We start from the raw sequence: 20,491 nt of genomic DNA, 5'->3' as shown, positions 1-20,491 counted from the left end.
AAAAAATCCACTCAATGACACTAACAACATATGTATATATATATATCTCCTATCTCCTGTATGTTTTGTTTCTCTGGAGAACCCTGACTAATACAGAAGGAGAGACCTGAAAAAGAACGGAGTATGTCTGGTCCCATTTCTATCTTTGACAAGCCATGTGACTATGGGCAGGTCACTTCTCCTGTCTGGCTTTGAATCTTTCCCTACACATAGGGGCAAATAATACCTGCCTCTTGGGGTGGGGGCTAATGGCATTGGGCCTTATCTTGACTCTGTTCAAGCCTGAAATTCTCTCCTCCTCCTCTTTCTTTCCTCCCATAGAACCACAAATTTGACCTATATTCCCTGCTTCTTTGAAGCTGTCTTCTCCACCCCGTTCCTAAAGGCACCTCTCTCCCAGGACAGATTTCAGAGTGGGATCCAGTCTCCTCAGCACTTTTCCTCCTTGCTGCCCTCAAAGATGTACACTTGAGCTCTTTTATGCTTAAAACATGTGCTCTTAGTCACCACTTTAAGAAAATGGAAAGAAGTGCACCAAAGTCAGAAGCATTTATTCAAAATCTGTTTATTGAACCACATCTGTGTGGTTCCCTCTGATATTTCTCTTCAAGGAAGACACCCTCCCAGGCAAGGCTACTCATGTTGTCAGAGGCTACTTGGTCACACCTGCCTTAAATGCCAGCATGACTGAAGTGTTGAAGCTCCTCCATCTACATTTTAACCTTAATTTCCCCAGGCAATTAGTTCCCCAGAATATTAGCAAGTAAACACTCTTCCCCACCCTTTACTCAGCAGTCCTGGGACTACCTGAAATACACACGAATCTTACCATACACAAACACTAAACTCCAGAAAAAAGTAAATAACAGCTAGAGCTGCTATGGAGTTGATAGAATGCATGAGAACATTGAAGACTCCTGGACTGCAAGAGCCTTTAGAACCCATTCACCTCCCCGTGATCACTCTGCTGTGCCCATTCCTCAAGCTGACATTGAAAAACTTGGGGCAAACTGACTTTTGTGATCATGCTACACATCTGTTCAGCACCTGAAACTCCACTGCACATGCAACTTTCCTCCTGCTTGCCACTCCCACCCCACCAAGCCTACTGCCACTCTGGGTGTTCCTTCAATAGGTAATGGCTTACTTTTTCTACTGGCTCAGGCTCAGGTATCATGCACCAAAATGCTGGAAATTAACTGGAAACCCTTGATCTCTAGTGAACCACCTCTCAACTTCCCAGTTGCCAATAGATGGTAGTCCCATTTCCCTGGCACATACACTGAAACATTTCTTTCTTTCCACCTGTTTACAGGCCTATAAGTACAGCTTTTCCTACCAGGCAACACAGCAAGGCAAACACATCACCCAGTGTGTAGTGGTTGTCTCAGCAACACCGAAGGACCACCATTGTCCTCTCTAGCTGTACCCAGTGCCTTCTTCCCTCCCCTGACAGGTCCCCTGACTCTCCACCCTATACTCCAACTATCAGTATCTACCTCTGTCCCTTGACTATGTCCTACAGCTTCAAGTGACATACTATACTCCAACATCCTCCTGAATCCTGAATCCATTGAATGATTGACAGCCAAACAATGCTCCATGAGAGAAAACTGGGAATTGGTTCTCACTGAACTTTACTTCCCACTTTCCAGGGTCTGTTAAGACTCCCTGACTGACAAAACATTTTTAAAATCATAACTGTGAAAGTCATGGTCTACTTCACCAAATGGTCTCATTTAGCTTTTTCTAATAGCCTTTTTATCCATCAAATCCACACAATTCTTTCCTGGCAGTGCCTACCACGATACGTGGTCTGGACTCATGGGGTTTACACTTTCTATAGCATTAAAACATGATAAATTCAAGTCTTCGGCTATTTACCTACCACTCAAAGGCCTTGCGTCCCACGGTCCATTCATTACACCACCCCATGGCTGCCCACCACTCACTGAGAGCCCCAGAGGCACTGTGGGAAATGGCCCCTGTGTTCCATTCCTCCCAGGGTGCCCTTCCCAAGGAGATGAAAACCTTGTTAGTCACTCAGTACCAGCCAAACTGGAGATCTCTATACAAAGAAGCAGTTACACAAGTCATCTTAGAACCTGGAGTGAGACGCCCAAGGAAGAGGAAACTGGGAAAAATCCCTTTGCTTTATTTAGGTCTGACTGAGCTTGGAATCAAAAGTGCAAGATTGAGGCCTTCTTTATGCCACTTGGATCCTCTGAAGGGGGAAGCAGCCTGGAGAGATAGGTGATTGAGATATCTCTGAAAAGATGGAAGAATTCCCTTAAGGTTTGGGATAGCCTCCGCCTGAACTGGAAGATCGTCACGTGGCTGCACCTATAGTGCAGTTTCCTTCTAGGTGGAGTTTCAGAGAAATAGGATAGCTAGGTACATAGACATAGATGTAGATAGACATCATGTTAATTCTAGGATTAACTTTGGAAATCATCAAATCAAAAATCTTTCATATAAGAAATGAAGAAATTAGGTCATGGAGATATTGAGTGATTTGACAAAGATCGTAGAGCTGGTTAAGGTCAGAATAAAGCTAACAACCAGATCTCCTCGTTTCCATCTCATGTTCCTTCTGCAATACCAAGAGACTTTGTTTCACTTGGATTTGAGGCCAAAGCCCAGCTGTCCAGAAACAACAACGAACAGTCTTCAAGTAAGGTCACAGATCCAAGAATTTGAGCTAAGCCTTGGGACAAAGTGTGAGTAACACTTCTGGAAACCCCAGACTTATGATATTCTATTACCACCTGGCTCCCCTTCAGGGCCAGTGGTGTGGACAATGAGATGGGAGAGAGAACTTTATAAAACATCCTGAGAGTGAGTAGATGGAGGTTGTCCTGCAGAGAGGGAGAAATTAATAGAAGAAGATGGATACCGTAAAAGGAAGCCAGAAACAAAAAATAAGAAGTCTAAGATAAGAATAGGAATCCGGAATCAGAAGTATGTTTTGAACAAACATCTGCTCTAAAATACTTCCTGAGGAATCACCTTCCCTCCTTTTCTTGAACTATGCCAGCAATAGGAGGTGCAGTACATTGTAGGCAACCAGTCTTAGTAAAATGGAATTACTCAAAAATGATCTCCTTTATTGGACTAAAATGTGCTTCCCAATAACTTCTGTTCCTTAATGAGACTTCTGCTCTGGAATGCAGAATAATTCTACTTTCTCTCTGTTGTTTACAAATAATTCTCATATCGGCTCAAATTTTTTGTTCCCCAAGTTAAGCATCCTCTTTTTGCTCTCTCAATCCTAGGAGTAGCACACACACACTGGAAGCTCTAGTCAGTGTTGGCTGAAAAAGCAGCACAATTCCTAGACCTTTTCCCTTCTAGTCCCAAGGACAACTCTTGGCCTGGGGATCAATGTTCTCATGAGAGTGAGGAGACAGATCAGAGCACCAGTATTCTGATGGATCTGACATAGTCAGAAAAAGGGAACACTTCCAACTCAAAGCTACACAAGGAACCACAACTGAGCAGCTTAAAGAACATCCTTTCTCCAGATAGCCCCACAGGTGATTCCCGAGGTGCTGGGGGTTATCATCTGCCAGAGAAACCTGGTCGATGGGTAATAGTTAAGGGCACTGGCTCTGGGGTCAGGGAGTATAAACCTGGTTCCCCCAGTTACTAGTTTTTACACTTTAGGTAAGTCATCTAACCTTTCTGCACCTTCTCTACGTATAAAATGGAGGCAATAATTGTTCCATCTCATAGGATTGTGATAAGGATTAACAAAGAAAATCGTTGACATACTTAGCATAGCACTAGCTATATAAACACTCACTAAATGTTAGAAATTATTTTTTTATCATTAAATGAAACTAGGAAAATCTGAGTCATAGAATAGGATGATGGAAGCTATAGGTAAAAGGGATTCTCTCTACTCTAGAGGTTAGAATTCTTTATGGCAATTGCTCTACTATTTTAAACTTTATGGATGCCAAATCTGAAAATATTTCTCTCCTGTTTATCCAGTGTTTCCTTAAACCTGGGAAGGATGTCCTCTCTGCAGCAGCAACAGTGCTAAGCCCCACCCCAAGGCAGTGAGCCCTGAGCCCTGCTCTTACCATGGCCAGCGGAAGTACTGCCTATGTTGAGTGCCCCCATGTCAGCAGGAATACCTCTGTATTCCTCTGTGACAGCCTCTGGCACCGACCTCTTTTCTCAACCTGAATAGAGATTCTCTCCCCAGTTCCCAACAGACACTGCTTCCGTCAACGCCACGGGGCCCCAGAAGGGGCCACTGCTTATCAAACATAAGGAAATACAATATTCAAATCTGAGTGGAGCCCTCAGGTCATCTCCCAGAAGACAGGAGGGATTGGACAGAAGTGACCCGTTTAAGACCAGACACGCCTGTCCTGCTGCTGCTATCATCTGCTCAGGAAAGAATAAGCCTAGGTCCTCCACTGCCACCTCGACCACCATCTCCTCTTCCTCGCCACTTCTACAAATTTCTCCCTCTAAAAGCTGGAGAAGGTTACCAAGGAGGACAGAAGTTTTCGTCTTCTCTATTTTGCAAAAGCTCCAGTTCTCGAGGAACAAACTAAGGAGGGTTGACAAAGGGTCTTTTTTTGATGAGCTTAGAACTATCTAGACTTTAGGGATACCTTTTCTCCAGACAAACAGATCCTCAGGGAGACTGCAATAGCTCTCCTGGCTGACTTGGCCTGGGGAACTTCAAGACTGACAGGACCAGGGATTCTCACCTATAAAAAAAGGAAGTTTATTTCAAAATTGGGGAGATGTGATTTCTGAATATTTTTACCTCTTGTATTTCACAGGTTTACTTAGATCCAAGAAAGACATCCTTTCAACAGCAGTGACAAAACAAGGTCCCCTTTCAGTCATTTCCCCAGATCCCTGAGCCTGGTAGACCCAAGGGCCCTAAACTCTGCCCCGATCTCATAGCCAGGTGACGTACACCCCATATCAGGAGGACTACCTATCTTAGCAGAAGTGATATCCTCAGAATTAATTACAAAGCAAACCAAATCATAGTTTATAATTTTTCTTGGGAGTATCTCCCATAAGAAATAAAAATAACATACTTTCAAGATCTTCCCTGATGGCCAGACACAGCTGCCTTTATCTCATCATCTTCTGTGGTCAACACAGTCAGTTCTTCTAGCTGCTGGATGGGGAAAATCTTCAGGAGAGAGGTTTAATTCTTTCCTTTAGATCTCATCCCATTTGAACAAAAGTGCCCCAAGATATGGACAACTCAATAAAAGGCTGTGCATATTAGGTCCCTTCCCCACCTTCATAGAGAGCTAAATCTATCCTTTGCATACTCCCCATCACCTCAACCAGCTGTCCAGAGACCCCAGAGCTGGCTCCTCTCTGCTTTCTCCAATAAAACATGGTTCCCTGAGAGGCCCAGCCTCCTGTTCACTTGGCATCCATTCTCAGCACATTCTCTTGTGGGAGAGTGGAATTTAAGACTAGGAAGGGGAGACCCTAATGGAAAGAGGAGGGAGTGCCCAGAGAAGGAAGAGAGGTGAAGAAGTGACAGAGGGAAGACCATAGGAGACTCTGGAGACCCAGACTGTTAAAAAAAAAAGGAGAAGGAGCAGAAGAAGGAGGAGGAGGAGGAGGAGATGTGGAGATAGAGTGGAGACCTTGATGGCAGCACTTCTGCTGACTGCGAGATGCAGCAGGACTCACGTTTTGAGTGGACAGATTCCAGGATGTGGGGACTCTGTACTGCTGCTGCTCCAACTGAAGCGGCCTTCCCCAGGATTAAGAAACCTGCCAGAAATGGGAGAGCCTCTTTTTTTTCAGTTAGTACTTTTCTCGTTTAAGCTTGAATGTAAGGGCACTTCATCCTCTCATCTCCTTTTTCAGCCTCAGGGACCAAAACTTCTATCACCACCATCAGCCACTAAGAGCTATCACAAGCTGGGAATAACACCAATAAAATAACTATCATTTTTTGAGCACTTCCTGTGAGCCACATCTTTACTTGTGTTAGATAATTGAATCCTCACGATCACCCATGACTGACCTTTTAAATTATTTATGGCTCAGTATTAAGTAATATGAGACAAACTGTACATTTAGAAAAGATAGACTCAAGATATGAATTAGATTACTTTACTGGGAGCATATTGCCTTTCTAATAAATGCGATTATCTCTGAGATTAGGTAACTTGCCTCAGGTTAGTCTGTCTGATTCCAACCCTGTCTACTGTCTGTGTAGGAGAGGAGAAAGGCCAACAGATTGGGTCATATGTGGAAATACAGAGGCAACAGAATTGCTTAACCTGGAGAAGAGAAGATTTTGATGGGAAAGAGAGCAGAGATCGATGCCTATAGGTCCTGCAGGAGTATGCACAAGTTCTTTATTTACGAGCTACCAGTGGTAGATGGAGGGACAGCAAGCACAAGTTATAGGAGGCAGATTCCACCTTGGTATAAGACAGGCATTTCCTATAAGCAGATCTTCTCCCATTGGGGTGGCTTTCTTGAAAAGCAGTTACCTCCTTAGAGATGTTGTAGCAGAGCTACCAGTCCTGAGTCTGGGACTCTCCAGTGGGCTCCTTGCCTGGGGTGGAGGTGGCTGGACTGAAGTCTCCCCTTAGCTTCCAGAATTATTTCTTTCTTTTTTTTTTTTTTTTAAAGATTTTTTTATTTTTTTCCTTTTTCTCCCCAAAGTCCCCCAGTACATAGTTGTATATTCTTCGTTGTGGGTCCTTCCAGTTGTGGCACGTGGGACGCTGCCTCAGCGTGGTCTGATGAGCAGTGCCATGTCCGCGCCCAGGATTCGAACCAACGAAACACTGGGCCGCCTGCAGCGGAGCGCGCGAACTTAACCACTCGGCCACGGGGCCAGCCCCTTCCAGAATTATTTCTACCTTGGATCTTCCCCACCAGGGCCTCTCTCCTATGTGTTCACGACTTTCTCAGGAAATTTCAGAGATCTTTCCTCACCTCGAAAATATGAGGCAGGAAAGATTCACTCAGTAGTTCAGAGGCATGCACACTTTTTATTTTGCTGTTTTTGGATTTTTGCAGATGAGCTCAGAAATTCTATGTGATAATCTAGTGAAATAGTTTCTTTGGAATATTATAGAGATATACATTTCTCTTATTTGTTGATAAATGTTTGTCATAACCCCTAGGTAGGCCAAGTACGAACAGAAGCTTTGATCAGACCTACTTTTCCTATTCAGCCATACTTCCAAGGATCCCAGTTTCATGATGTCATTTTAATGAAATTTAAAGATCAGCTTAATACTGTGTAATTAATAAAGTACTGTTTTATATCAGCTGGGGATATTAACTACAAGCAACAGAAGCCCACTTTGGCTGACTAAGCAGAAAAAAAGCTTATTGAAAAGCTGTTGGGTGGATTACAGAACTGCTGGGAGGGCTGAAGAACCAGGCTTGAGACTAAGTATCGAGGAACAATGCCCAAAACCACACCACAGAACTGGCCTGGTGAAGAAGGTGCTGCCACTGCCACGCCACCAATGCAACATCTGTGCCAGGAACACACCCTTGCATTCTTGGCCAATGGAAAAGAGAGCCACCACCCTTGCCAGTAAAATGTATTCTACAAAGAATGCTCTCTTCTGGAGCAAGTTCTAATTGATAGAGCCCAGGTCACATGGTTGTGCCCCGGCTGCAAAGGAGACTCTGAGACTTATTTTCTGGGCTCTACTTTGGGCAGAAGGCACGCATAAGTCTATAATAGCCCATACATAGTGAAGGTGTTAAAAGCGTATTGGAACTTAAGGAAAAAGATTACCTATATTTGCCACAGCACAAATTAGAATTGGATTTACGTCCAGGCAAGCTGAGATAACATCTGGCAATGTCAGTCAAATACATGAAACATCTGTCAGGGGGTCCAGTTTTGCTAGCTGGAAATTGCCTGAATGTTCCTTTTTTTTTTTTTTCAGTGGAACACTGAATTTCTCAGGCAGGCTGCAACTGAGTAAGGTAGACCTAACTGAATTTATTAGTTGTGCTATAATTTTGACTGCGGGGATGTTATTATGGGTACCAGACCCAGGGAATTATTAGATTGCTCAGAGCTAATACTGTGAGCTTAACAGTTCCACCTAATTATTGCCTCTATTTCTCCCATTTACCTTTCTCCATCTCACTCATGCTACCTTCACCCAAGTACCACCAGTTCTCACCTGGCCTAATTGTAAGAGCCTCTTAACTGGGCTTCTTCAACATCTGAGGCCCCATAAGCCATTCATCATGCCTCAGCCAGAAGGCTCTTTCAAAATGCAAGTGGGATTGTGTTATTTCTCTGCTTGATATCTTTCCAAGGCCTCCCGCTGTTCTGAGAGAAATACCTGACCTCCTCAGCATTGGCCTGTAAGACTTGGATTGTTAGGCTGTCCCAATGTATCCAGCCCCATGCAGACTCCTCTCCCCTGGCTTCTAGTCACACCAGCCTCTCTGTGCCTTGTGAGTGCCAGCTTCCTTCCCTCTGATCCTCCACACACGCTGGTCTCTCAGCCAGCAGCTATCTTTCCCTGGCTGACTTTCATGCCTTGTCCAGGGTTCAGGCTAACTCTCATTGCTTCTTCCCGATGAGGTTACTTCTTCCTGTTTTATGCTCTTTTTAACTTGAATCACTCCTTCATACCACACATAATCATGGTAATTAAATAATTATTGATGTAACCACTTGCTTTATCTCTGTTGTCCTTGCTGGATTTAAGTTCCATGTATTACTCACTGTTGTATGCCCAGCACCTAACCGTTCCCGGGACATAGGAGGAACTCAATAAATATTTGTGGAATGACTCTTACAATCTGGTCAACTTCTCTTTCCTCTGGAAACCAAGGTTTGGCCATGCATGACAAGAGAGCTGATAGTGCCACAGAAAGAACAGGGCACTCTCAACCAGGTTACTGGGTCCCAATATTCACTGTGTGACCCTAGACACATTATTTTACATTTCTAGACCTTGATTCAGCCATTGGAACACAGAACATACAAACTTAAAATCTTGCTTGAACTCCCTCTGTACTCTATTGGCTTATCACCCACACATACGTTTACCCCTCCATCCATGTCTTCTTGTCAGTCTCAGTTACCTCCAGCCCCACACCTTGCCCCTAGAATCACCCCATCTGTCGTTCTGTCCAAGCTGTCCTCAGAAGATCCCAATGGCAAGAAGAGGATGGGCTTGGGACCTTTTATCCTAGACTCAACTGGTCTGGAGCAAGTATCAAGTCTTTCCCCAACAATTCTGATTCACATCAGTTCCTGAAAACTAACTCCTGCCTTTCAAAGAAAACTCCACTATGGCAAATATACAGGTACTAACATTTTTCTCTCACCTGGAAGAATAGCCACAGAGGAGAAAGATGTCTGTATGGGTATGAGAAAGATTACTTTTTCTAGCACCTCTGGAGCTTTCAGAGAAGGTATTTATTGAGGGACAAGAAGAAAGCAGACTTAGATTTTATGTAGCAGTTCTTGTAGCTGCGGTGAGTAAAAATGAAAAAGTAAAGTAATAGTACATCATTTCATTAAAGTTCATGCAGATAATATGATTCAAGTATGCAGACTTCTGGTAGAATAACTTTACCTCAACAAAGAACTTAGAGAACAAGAGAAATGGATAGACACCATGATCTTAACATAACAGGTAGCCCCTGTAACATCCGAGCACAGGAGGATATAAAAGATTTCCAGTATCCCTTTCTAGTAAATCACCTATCAAAGGTATCCACTTTTCAGATTCCTAAAACCATGTTAGTTTTGCTTATTCTAGAACTTCACACAAATGGAATCATGCAGAACATACTCTGCTGTGTTTAACTTCTTTGGCTAAATAAATTTTTGATATTCATCATGTTATTGCTTTTGTCAGTAGCTTGTTTAGGTTTTTTATTGCTATTCCAGTGTGTGAATTATCCACAATTTGTTCATCCTTTCTGTGTTGATGGACATCTGGGGTGTTTCAATTTGGGGCTACCTGAACATTGTTACAATGAATATTTATGCATGAGTGTTTTGTAAACATATGTTTTATTTCTCTTAAATAAATATATGAGTAGAGCTTCTTGGTCACAGCACAGATGTATGTTTAACTGTATAAGAAACTGCCAAATTGTTTTCTAAATTGGTTATGCCATTTTGCACTCCCACCAGCATTGTGTGAGAGTTCCAAACGTTCTACATCCTTGTCACACTTCTTGAGTCATTTATTATCATCTTAGCCATTTTTGCAGATCTGAAATGGTATCTCATGGGGCTTCTTAACTTCATTTTCCTGAGTTGTAATATTGTTTAGTATTTTTTCATATACTTTTCAGTCATTTATACATTTTACTTGACCATAAATGTGGGATCTATTTCTGAATTCTTTATACTGTTCCATTGATCTATGTGTATATCCATATAACAAAACCACACATTTTTTTTCAGATTATGTGTAGTTTAACTGTTTTATTGAGATCCTATTGGCTTACAACATTGTATAAATTTCAGGTGTGCATTATTATATTTCAGTTTCTGTATAGACTGCATCATGTTCACCACCAATAGTCTAGTTTTATCTGTCACCATACACATGTGCCCCTTTACCCGTCTCTCCACCCCCTTCTCTCTCTCAAACACCAATCTGTTCTCTTTATCTATGTATTTGTTTGGCAAACCACACATTCTTGATTGATGAACCTTCATAGTACATCTTAAATCAGATAATGTGAGGCCCACAGCTTTGTTCTTTTCCAAGATTGTTTGGACTACTCTAAATTCTTTACATTTATGTAAAAATTTTAAATTTGGGCTGTTAATTTCTCCAAAAAAGCCAGCTGGGATTTTTATTGAGATTTCAAGGAATCAATAGATCAATATAAGAGGACTGATATCTTTTAAATAACGTGTTTTCTAATATGTGAACACTGTATATCTCTTCATTTATTTATATCTTCTTTTGTTTTTCTCTAGATTGTTTTATAGTTTCCAGCATAAAAGTCTTGCACATTTTTGTTAATTATGCTGCTAATACTTTATTATTTTTACGCTGTTATGATTTTATTTTTATTTCATTTCCAATTGTTTAGTGATGGTATACAGAAATGTAATTGATTTCTACATAGTGACCTTGTATTCTGAGGCATTGCTGAAGTCACTTAGTTCCAGCGTATATTTTTGCAGATTCCTCAGGAATTTCTACATAGGCAATTATATCATCTGTGAATAAAGACATCTGTGCTTCCTCTTTTCCAATTCATGCCTTTATTTCTTTTTCTTGCCTTATTGCAGTGACTGGAACTTCCAGTAAATGTTGAATAGAAGTAGTGAGTTGGGATATATTTGCCTTGTTCCAGACATTAGGGGGAAAATATTTCACAGTTAATATAACATTAGTTGTAGGTTTTTCATAGATGACCTTCATTGGAGAGAGAAAAATTCCACTCTATTCCTAGTTTTCAGAATTTTACCTTAAGTGAATAATGAATTTTGTCAAATGCTTTCTCTACATCTATTGAGATGATAATATAATTTTTCTCCTTTGTTCAATTAATGTTGGTGAATTACATTGACTTATTTTAGAATATTAAATAAATCTTGTATTCTTGTGATAAATCCTCGTGATATATTGCAGGACTCAGTTTACTAATATTTTGTTAAGGATTTTTGCTTCTATGTTCATGAGGGATACTGGTCTGTAATTTTCCCTTGTGTAATGTCCTCGTCAAGTTTCGAAATCAGAGCTATGCTACCTTCAAAAAGATTTGATGAGTATTCCCTCTTTCTTTGTTTTCTGAAAGAGATTATGTATGATTAATATTTTTTCTTCCTTAAGTATTTGATATAACTCACGAGTTAAGCCATTTGGGCCTGGAGATTTCTATATGGGAAGACTTTAAATTATGAGTTAAATTTCTGTAACAATTATAAAGGTTGTTTCATTCAGGGCTCAACCAGAGGAACAGCATCAGTAGGAGATATACACTAAGAGATTTATTGCAAGAACTTGGCTTACATGATTATGAGGCTGGGTAGACAAGTCCAAAATCTGTAAGGCAGGACATCAGGAAGGGCAGGCTGAAACCCTCTGGCATGGGCTGAAGCTACTGTATATACAAAGAATTTCTTCTTCAGTGAAGCGTCTGCTCTGCTCTTAAGGCCTTCCAACTGATTGAATCAGACCAACTCAGGTTTTCTATGATATTCTCTCTTACTTAAAGCCAACTGACTATGGACTTTAATCAGATCTACCTTCACAGCAGCACCTAGACTAGGTTTGAATAGCTAGGGAGTGTGGCCTAGGCAAGCTGACACATCAAAAGTTCATCACAGGGCTATCTAAGTTTTCTTTTACATGTTACTTTTTGTTAGTTGTATTTTCAAGGAATTTGTCTTTTTCATCTAAGTTGTAGATTTATTGTTATGAAGTTATTCATAATATGTGCTCATTATCCTTTTTATGTAATAATGTCATGTCTACCTTTTGTGGAATATTTTCTCTCTACTTCTTTTTTAATTGAGATATAACTGACATATAACATTATATTAGTTTCAAGTGTACAATATAATGATTCAGTATATATTGCAAAATGACCACCACAGTAAGTCTAGTTAACATCTGTCACCATACATACTTACAAAACATTTTTTTTCTTGTGATGAGAACTTTTAAGATATAGATCTTAGCAACTTTCAAATATGCAGCATTTTCAAATATGCAGTACAGTATTATTAACTGTAGTCACCATGCTGTACATTATATCCTCATGACTTATTTATTTTATAACTGGAAGTTTGTACCTTTGGAACCCCTTCACCCATTTCACTCATTCCGCACCCCTCATCTCTGGCAACCAATATGTTCTCTGTGTTTATGAGCTCAGGTTTTTTGTTTTGTTTTTCAGATTCCACATATAAGTGAAATCACGTGGTATTTGTTTTTCTCTGCCTGACTTATTTCCCTTAGCATAATGCCCTCAAAGTTCATCCATGTTGTCACAAATGGGGGGATTTCCTTCTTTTTTATGGCTGAATAATATACCACATCTTCTTTATCCATTCATCCATTGATGGACACTTAGGTTGTTTCCATATCTTGACTATTGTCAATAATACTTTCTATCCACTTTTAATATACACAACAATGTCGCCTTGTGTGTAAATGTGCTCAAGCCACAAACAATAATAATAATAATTTTAAAGTAATAAGGATAATAATTTTAAAGTAATAACAATTTTAAAGTAATAATAACTTTAAAAGCCTAGGATTTATCTCTGATTCCTCTTTTTCTTACCTCATACATAAAATTTCTCCCAAAGTCCTAAAGTTCTGTCTTAAGAATAGAACCACTTCTCACCTTCTCATCTCCAATGTTCTGACCCCAATTAGAGCCACTGTTATCCTTTGTCCGAACCACTGCAAAAGTCTCCTGTCTTGTTTCCTCTTCCAATTTTGTACCACAACAATCCCTTATCAGAGCAACTGCAGCAATAATATAAAAACATAAATAACATTGTACCTTGTCTTTATTGAAATTATTGAATATCTTCCCATTGCAACTAGAATAAAATCCAAAGTCTTTACTGTCCTACAAAACATTCCTGTGATGGTACTATTTTGCTGACCTGATCATAGGTCTCTTTGTTCACTCTATTGCAGGAAAACTAGCATTCTTTTCTTTAAAGTAACCTTTCAATTGAACTAAATTTGAAGTATAAATTGAGAACACAACTGAATACAGCTCAATAAAGTTTCACTAGCTTAACAACCATGTAACCAATACACAGATGAAGAAAGAGCATGTTACCAGCATCCCAGTAGTCCACCTAGTGGACAGGCCCTCAAACATCACCATTATCCTGACATCTAACACCATAGGTTTGCTTTTCTTGTTCTTGAAATTTATATAAAGGGAATTATACAGTAGGAATTCTTTGTTGCCTGGATTTTTTTCCCCCAAAATTGTGTTTGTGAGATTCATTCCTTTTCTAGCATGTAGCTGTAGTTTGTCTCTTTGCAGTATAGTCTTTCTTTGTGGGAATATACCATTCTTTCATTACATTTTCCATTAACAAGGAATCCCTTCTAAAATTTGGGATATAGGATATGCCAAATTACTTGGGGATTTAGACCCTTTGTTCTACCCACACCATCAAGACTTTCTCAGTACCGTAAGAAATCCTGAGCTACCAGCTGGGAAGAAGAGGTGCCCAGGACTCTGAGCGCATTGGCCTGTATGCAGAAAAGGAGCCCCAAGGATGAAAGGACAAATAAGGAGGGTCAGTGACCAAGGGGGAGGTTCACATTTTATTCCTTGGAAATAGAGGATACAATATAAGGTCCTTGTATATCAATTGGTTCTAAAGAAGGGGAGAAGAGAGTGGATGATAGTTGGGAGCAGGATGATATGAAGCTGGTAGAGGAGGGTTAAGTCAACCTCCAGAGTTCAGGACAATCTCTAGAAGGAGAAAGAATGCCTGGTATAGGAGAGTCCCCTTCCACATAAAGTCCCAGTTGGCAGACCTGTAGTACGCTGATCAACTGTCTGCCATATTGCACTGTCCCTTCACTCTGCATATTCACATCTGTCTCCTACTAGACTATGAACATTTCTTGGGCCTGGGTGGGGTCTTATTCATTATTCTTTCCTCCCCTACTCACAGACCTGGCCCCTAGTAGGTACTCAATGGTCTTTGGGTAAATGATCTTAATTTTATTTGACCCCAAACATCAGTGCTAATGGTGGAGTATATGTGGTGTGGATGGTAATGTCATTCACTCTATATAAAATGTGGGGAGGAGACACTAGGATGGAATATGAAGTGCGTTAAGATCCAGCCCTGGCATTCCTGGAAAAGACTCTCTCTCTGCACATTTCAGCCCAGAGACTTTTTTCCTCCTGTCTCCTCATATCCATCCCAACTCCACTGAAGGACCCAGGTACACTTGAAGAAAATGCATGTATCCCTATATCCCTCTGCCGCACCCATTACACACCATACTAAATCCTCCCAGAAGAAATGCAAATGCTATTATTCATGCAAAAGCTGCCAAACTGGAGTTTTTCATGCATAGAAGGAGTTTAGCAAGTGTTTTCAAGAACTGAATGAGACATCGGGACACCAGGAAATAGTGGGGAAACTCCTTTAGTTTCCTCCTGCGCAGGCTGAGCCCAGGATAAAAGGACCCTGTTCTGGGCTTCTCCACACACTTGAATCCCTGAAGCCTGGAACAGCCTGGAAAGGCAGGTGAGTGGGGAGGCTCTGTTCTGTGGGAGAGGAAGCCCTCTAAGGGGCCATCAGTAGGTTCCCACTAAAGGGAATGAGGAGATTGTGTAGAGTTATGGGCTAGGGTGGGATGCAGAAAAGGAAAGACGGATGCCCAGAAACAGCAATAGGAACAGACAAGCAAAACAGACCAGAAAACAAAGACCAGGAGGGAAAGACAGCAAGCAGGGAGAAGTGAGATGAGTGTGATGCAGAAAGTCGGGGGTCTAAAGCAGGTAACGGTACACTAAGGTCCACAGGCCGAGTCCAGCCCACCACCATTCTTATAAATAACAGTCATGCCCATCTGTTTACATACTGTCTATGCCTTTTTTACACAGCAATGGCAGAGTTGAATAGTTGTGACAGAGACTGGTTGGCCTGAAAAGTCTAAAATATTTACTATCTGGCCCTTTACAGAAAAGGTTTACCTACCTCTGTTCTAAAATAGAAGGTAATTTGAGATTCATGTGATTAAAGGTAGAGATGATAAAGCTCCAGGTCAGCCAAATGGATATTGGTAAAGCTGAGGCCAGAATTTAGCTTTCATAACCTCCATCTTTGTTCTTTCCTGTGCTCCTCCTCAAATATCTCTCTCTTTTCATGGTCAGGCTTCTGACCCTGGGTTAGGGCATGATGAGCCATCCAGTGGGGCTCTGAGCCGGATGCCTGGCTGGGGTTTCCTGCTGACTCTGACTCTGCTCCTGGTTCCAACTCTTAAGACAGCCATCACGAAGGGACATTCATTATCCTTGAAGAAGTAGTGACTAGGTTTAAAGTAGTCAGGAATGACACAGAGGACCAGAGAAGTTGCCTAAGAGGGCAAAGAGGAAGAAATGCCTCAGCAGTGAAGAGGGCACAGTCCTAGAGGAAGGAAATATTTCATGGTATCTGGAAGAAATATAGTCCAATCTCTCCAAATTGGACCCTGCATCAACAGGTCCTACAGAATTTAGCAGGTGCTCTCTTGCCTCCCAGTCCTCTTTTCTTCAAGGTGATGATTCTAAAGACATTTTACCTTTAATTTTCAGGGACATTTCCCAGATGCTTTCCAAATCTTCTCTTTCTCCTGTCTCCCTGTAGAGTGAGCATGCTCTCTTTAAAGGACAGAGCACAGTCTGGGCACCAACTCTCCGGGTGGGACAGACAGAGCAGACACTGAGCATCGGCAGGGCGGGCCCCAAGAAAATCCTCTTTGTTGACCACTGTGATCCCTGGAGGCTTCTGTGGGTTGGGTGGTCTCGGGAGAGAGTAAAATAGGATGGTCATAGCACCGACATGAAAGAAAGAAGTTATAGGAGAGAAGGCTTCCCCCTTGTGCTCCTTTGGAAATAATCTCCCCCACTGATCTTGTCTCATTCTAAAGTGCTTTTCTTCTTTCTTTCAGTTGATCTACAATCTAAAGAAAATGTCCTATCAGCAGCAGCAACAATGCAAAGTTCCCTGCCAGCCCCCTCCCCAGGTCCCTGAGCCCTGCCCTCCCAAGGTGCCTGTGCCTTGCCCTCCCAAGGTGCCTGAGCCGTGTCCCCCACCTCCTGGCCAGCAGGAGTATCCCCCTGTTAAGTGCCCCCCTGGCCAGCAAAAATACCCGCCGAAGTAGAAGTGACACCTCTGAAGCCACCCTCTCCGACCTGGTCATGAAGCACCCCCTTGCTCACTCCTGCCCCATCACTTCCAGCAACAACAGGGAGCACACACAACCTAGAAGATGCTGCCTCTCTTGAGACTCAAGAAGAAAGATATTGTCATAGTCTACTGGATTTTCCTCCTCCAATCAACGACTCCTCCCAGCTCCTCTCCCAGGAAGCCACATGATTTAGACAGAAGTGCCATGTTCTCAGACCCTTCCCTAGAGGCCATATGTGTTCTTGCCCTTCTCCATCCACTGTCCTGGTCGGGACCAGGCCAGACTTTCCAGCTGCCATCTCCTCTACCACGTTGCCTTCTGCTGGTTGTACAAGCTCACTACAAGGACACAGATTTCCTTGCTCAGCAATCTGCCTCCGTGGGTTTCAACTCCATGAAAGTTTCTAGGAGCAAACATGATTGAAAAATTAAAACAAGGGAACTGTTTAAATCAATTGAAAGTTTCCTAGAGTTCTTCACAGCACAACTGCACACTCTTTAGCGAAGAGAACGAGGTCTTCTGTTTGTTATTTCCCACAACCCCTAAGAAAGCTCACCCCTCCCTCTGGACTCTGACTCCATTAAAATGACTCCATGCTCTATGATGCTCCTTCCTCCCTGCTTCTCAATAAAAAATATTCATCCCTGATTGGCCAAGTCTCTGCTCTCTTGCTGGGATTGGGCGTAAGCCACAGAAGGAGAAATCAGGGCCCACGAAAGGAAGCAAAGACTAAGTGGGAAATCCTTGGAGGAGATCAGGGGCCACAAGAGAAGGAGATGGGCACCCTGCGCAAGACAGCAGGTCTCCTTTTCCTTTCTGGTCACCCATTCTCAGTGCCCCAAAGGGCCACATGTCTCCCAAGCCCACCTCTACACCCAGCACCTATCTTTTCCACAGAAGGACTTACCATGCAGGGGAAGTGGAGAGGGTTGACAATGGAGCCACCAATCAGGTCAGGGCTGCAGGATGGGCTGAGCATGAGATGGGCTCTGCAAGGTCCAGGGAGGTCCATGGGACCAGTACTTGGGACAAGAATTGCCAACCAGGCCCTGTGTGGAGACTGTCCTGGAGGGGATGGACCCCAGAGAGTGTTACCTACTGCAGCGGTTCTTAAGCTGCTTGGTCCTTGGGAAAGATTTACACTCTTAAAATTATTGAAGAATAATTTAGCACTTTAGTTATTGTGAATTTTATCAATTGATATTTCTCTTATTGGAAATTAAAACTGAGAATATTTTAAAACACACTATACACAAGTAGGCATTGCACTAGCTGTCAGAGTGATAATATCACCACATGTCATGTTGTCTCTTCTGTCATTTCTACCGTAGACTTATAGATAAAAGAGAGTGAAAAAGTCAAACAACATCTGAACATCATTATGAAAATAGTTTTAACCCACGGACCTCACTGAAAGCACCTTGAGAACCCCCAGGGTGTTCACACCACACTTTGAGGACTGCTGGCTTAGACAGTCACTGTGGGGTGGGCCTCCAGTGTCCCTGAGCCTGAGCCTGAGACAGGTGTGGAAGGACTAAGGAAGTCCTGCTTGCATTTCAGCCTCAGCTTACAGGTAGGGTTATTTATGTCTGTCCTTTACTCTGATAAATCAAGTTCTGTACTCTAACTCAACAATCATTGATTAGCACCAATGAAATGTCTGGAACTGATAAAACCCAGAGATAAAGAAAAGAAGATAATGAGACTCTCTAGAGAAGCCTCCTCAGTGGTCTGCTGAGATGGTGGGGACTGATACATGCCTCGTGGACCATTAGATCATATCTGACAAGGGCAGAGGGTGTGCTGGGGTGATGTGTGGAATATGGAAGGTGAAGAAGAAGGAAGAGCAGATGATGACTCCTTGGTTTCTTGCCTGGACTTCTCCCTTGGGCTCTTAAGTGCCACAGGCAAGACCTTTCTTGAGAGCTAATCATATCCAGTGATGATGGAAGTTTGAGTTTAATCACATTCCATGTTTTCCCCAATTCTCCTCCCACCAGCCTCATAGTAGCCTCTCTCTTACTTCCATGGAGGTAAAATTAGGTCACAGTCAATTGAAAAATATATGTGCAAAGTAAGAAATTTCAAGAACAATTGAGAGAAAGTGTAGAAGAGAGAGGCTAAGGACTAATTTTACCTACAGTAGGACTGAGAAGAGTTGTGAGTCTTTCCCCCAAACTCCACCCATTCCCCTTCCTCCCAGTTGATTGCAGGTTCCTGGGTCCATTCATTGTGCCCAGGAATATCCGTGGTGGTTAATTTCAGATTCTGAAACAGAGAGAGACCAGAAGAAGCTCTGGTTCTGGTTCTAAGTCTTGTTACTGATCTCTTCCACTGGCCCTAAATTGTTCTCATGCCGGCTCTGCTTTGTAGGTGTATAGAATGCATTTTCTCCACAGTTTTCAAAGCTTGGAGTCCTTTTTAAAGATCAACAGGAAGAATTTCTTAAATAACTTTAGGCTAAAACTATTACCTGGGTAAGTAAGGATGTCCATTCATCCACTGGCCTGCCCAAACCCCTAAGGTGTTTCAGCAGCTGGGAACTGGCAGTATGGAAAGACCAGAGACTCCTGGGCTGTGCCCAGGTACGGAGCACAAGGTGAGTGCCTTTGTGGGGAGCAGACTGAGCAGGATGAGGTTTCCATTTCTTTATTTTGAGAGATTAAGCATGACAAACCTTCTCCTGGCCCGCTGACCAGTCCAGGAATCCGTCTCTTCCTGGTGAAGAAAGCAAAGCGTGCAGTATCCATCCATGAAGATAGCTGAAGAATGGAAGACTGGATAAACTGCCAATGGAAGGTCAATGGATAGGAAAGTTCTGGAATGAGACATCATCCCCCGAGGTGACACCTCCCCAGGAAGGTTTCTGTGATCAACCAACTTCCTCCTACTGGGCTTCCACAGCATGGTGATGAGACTTCTGTCATGCTTCTGTACTTTCACTCTGTCTAAACATCTGTAACACACTCACCCTGCCCCACACAGACTGTGAGGTCCTCCAGGGCTCTCTGCATCTTCACACCCCGACACTGCCCCCTGACACACACATGCACACATGAGGGCCTGGTCTCTGGTTGGAGCTCAAGGACTGTTTAACTAAACTATTTAAACTCCATTTGATCCTAAAGCTCGGAGCTGGAGGTGGTATTGTTGATGTTGATAGTAATTTCATTTCAAGAATCTGAAAGAGATAGTGGGATTGTACTGGGGGTTAGGAAAGATGCTGAGTCCCAGCCCTGGGATCCCTGCAGAATGCCTGTTTCCTGGGGATGTGGAGCTCAGCGAGTCCTTTCTGCTCATCTCCTTGCAGACGCCAGGATCTCCTGAATGCCTCAGTGAAGCTGCCAAGTAGGGGTCCCCCTGGGGCTTAGAGCAACAATATCTCTGCAGGGCTGTGAGCACTGCACAGACAACAGAGCCTCCTGTCACACCACGTGGGCACCATGCTCACACTGGCAGCTGTAGATAAGGGAACCAGGGCCCCAGACCACAGACAGTGTTCTGGTAGACCTGGACTAGAACTTAATTTCCTTGGAGACTGTATTTTTCTCCTCCTTCTGCAATCATCTTCAGCTTGTGCTCAGGCTAATGTAACAAAAGCCTGTGGTTTTACTGACTGT

The 20,491-nt window shown here is 42.6% G+C and overlaps 2 protein-coding genes across 2 annotated transcripts in view; one reads left to right on the top strand and one right to left on the bottom strand.

The window, feature by feature from the left end:
- LOC103563996 (small proline-rich protein 2E) overlaps positions 1-20,491 on the bottom strand; it is a 95,026-nt gene that overhangs the window by 3,158 nt on the left and 71,377 nt on the right. The window lies entirely within an intron of this gene.
- LOC103563998 (small proline-rich protein 2A-like) lies at positions 15,140-17,519 on the top strand. The gene is made up of 2 exons (XM_008539500.2): positions 15,140-15,226; positions 16,632-17,519. The coding sequence occupies exon 2, from the start codon at positions 16,653-16,655 to the stop codon at positions 16,842-16,844; it is 192 nt and encodes a 63-aa protein (XP_008537722.1). The 5' UTR covers positions 15,140-15,226; positions 16,632-16,652; the 3' UTR covers positions 16,845-17,519.

The sequence above is a fragment of the Equus przewalskii genome, unplaced genomic scaffold (genome assembly GCF_037783145.1).
Source record: "Equus przewalskii isolate Varuska unplaced genomic scaffold, EquPr2 ChrUn-10, whole genome shotgun sequence".
NCBI classification, from domain to species: Eukaryota; Metazoa; Chordata; class Mammalia; order Perissodactyla; family Equidae; genus Equus; species Equus przewalskii.
The sequence above is the reverse complement of the archived record's forward strand: the minus strand, read 5'-3'. Positions and strand labels throughout refer to the sequence as shown.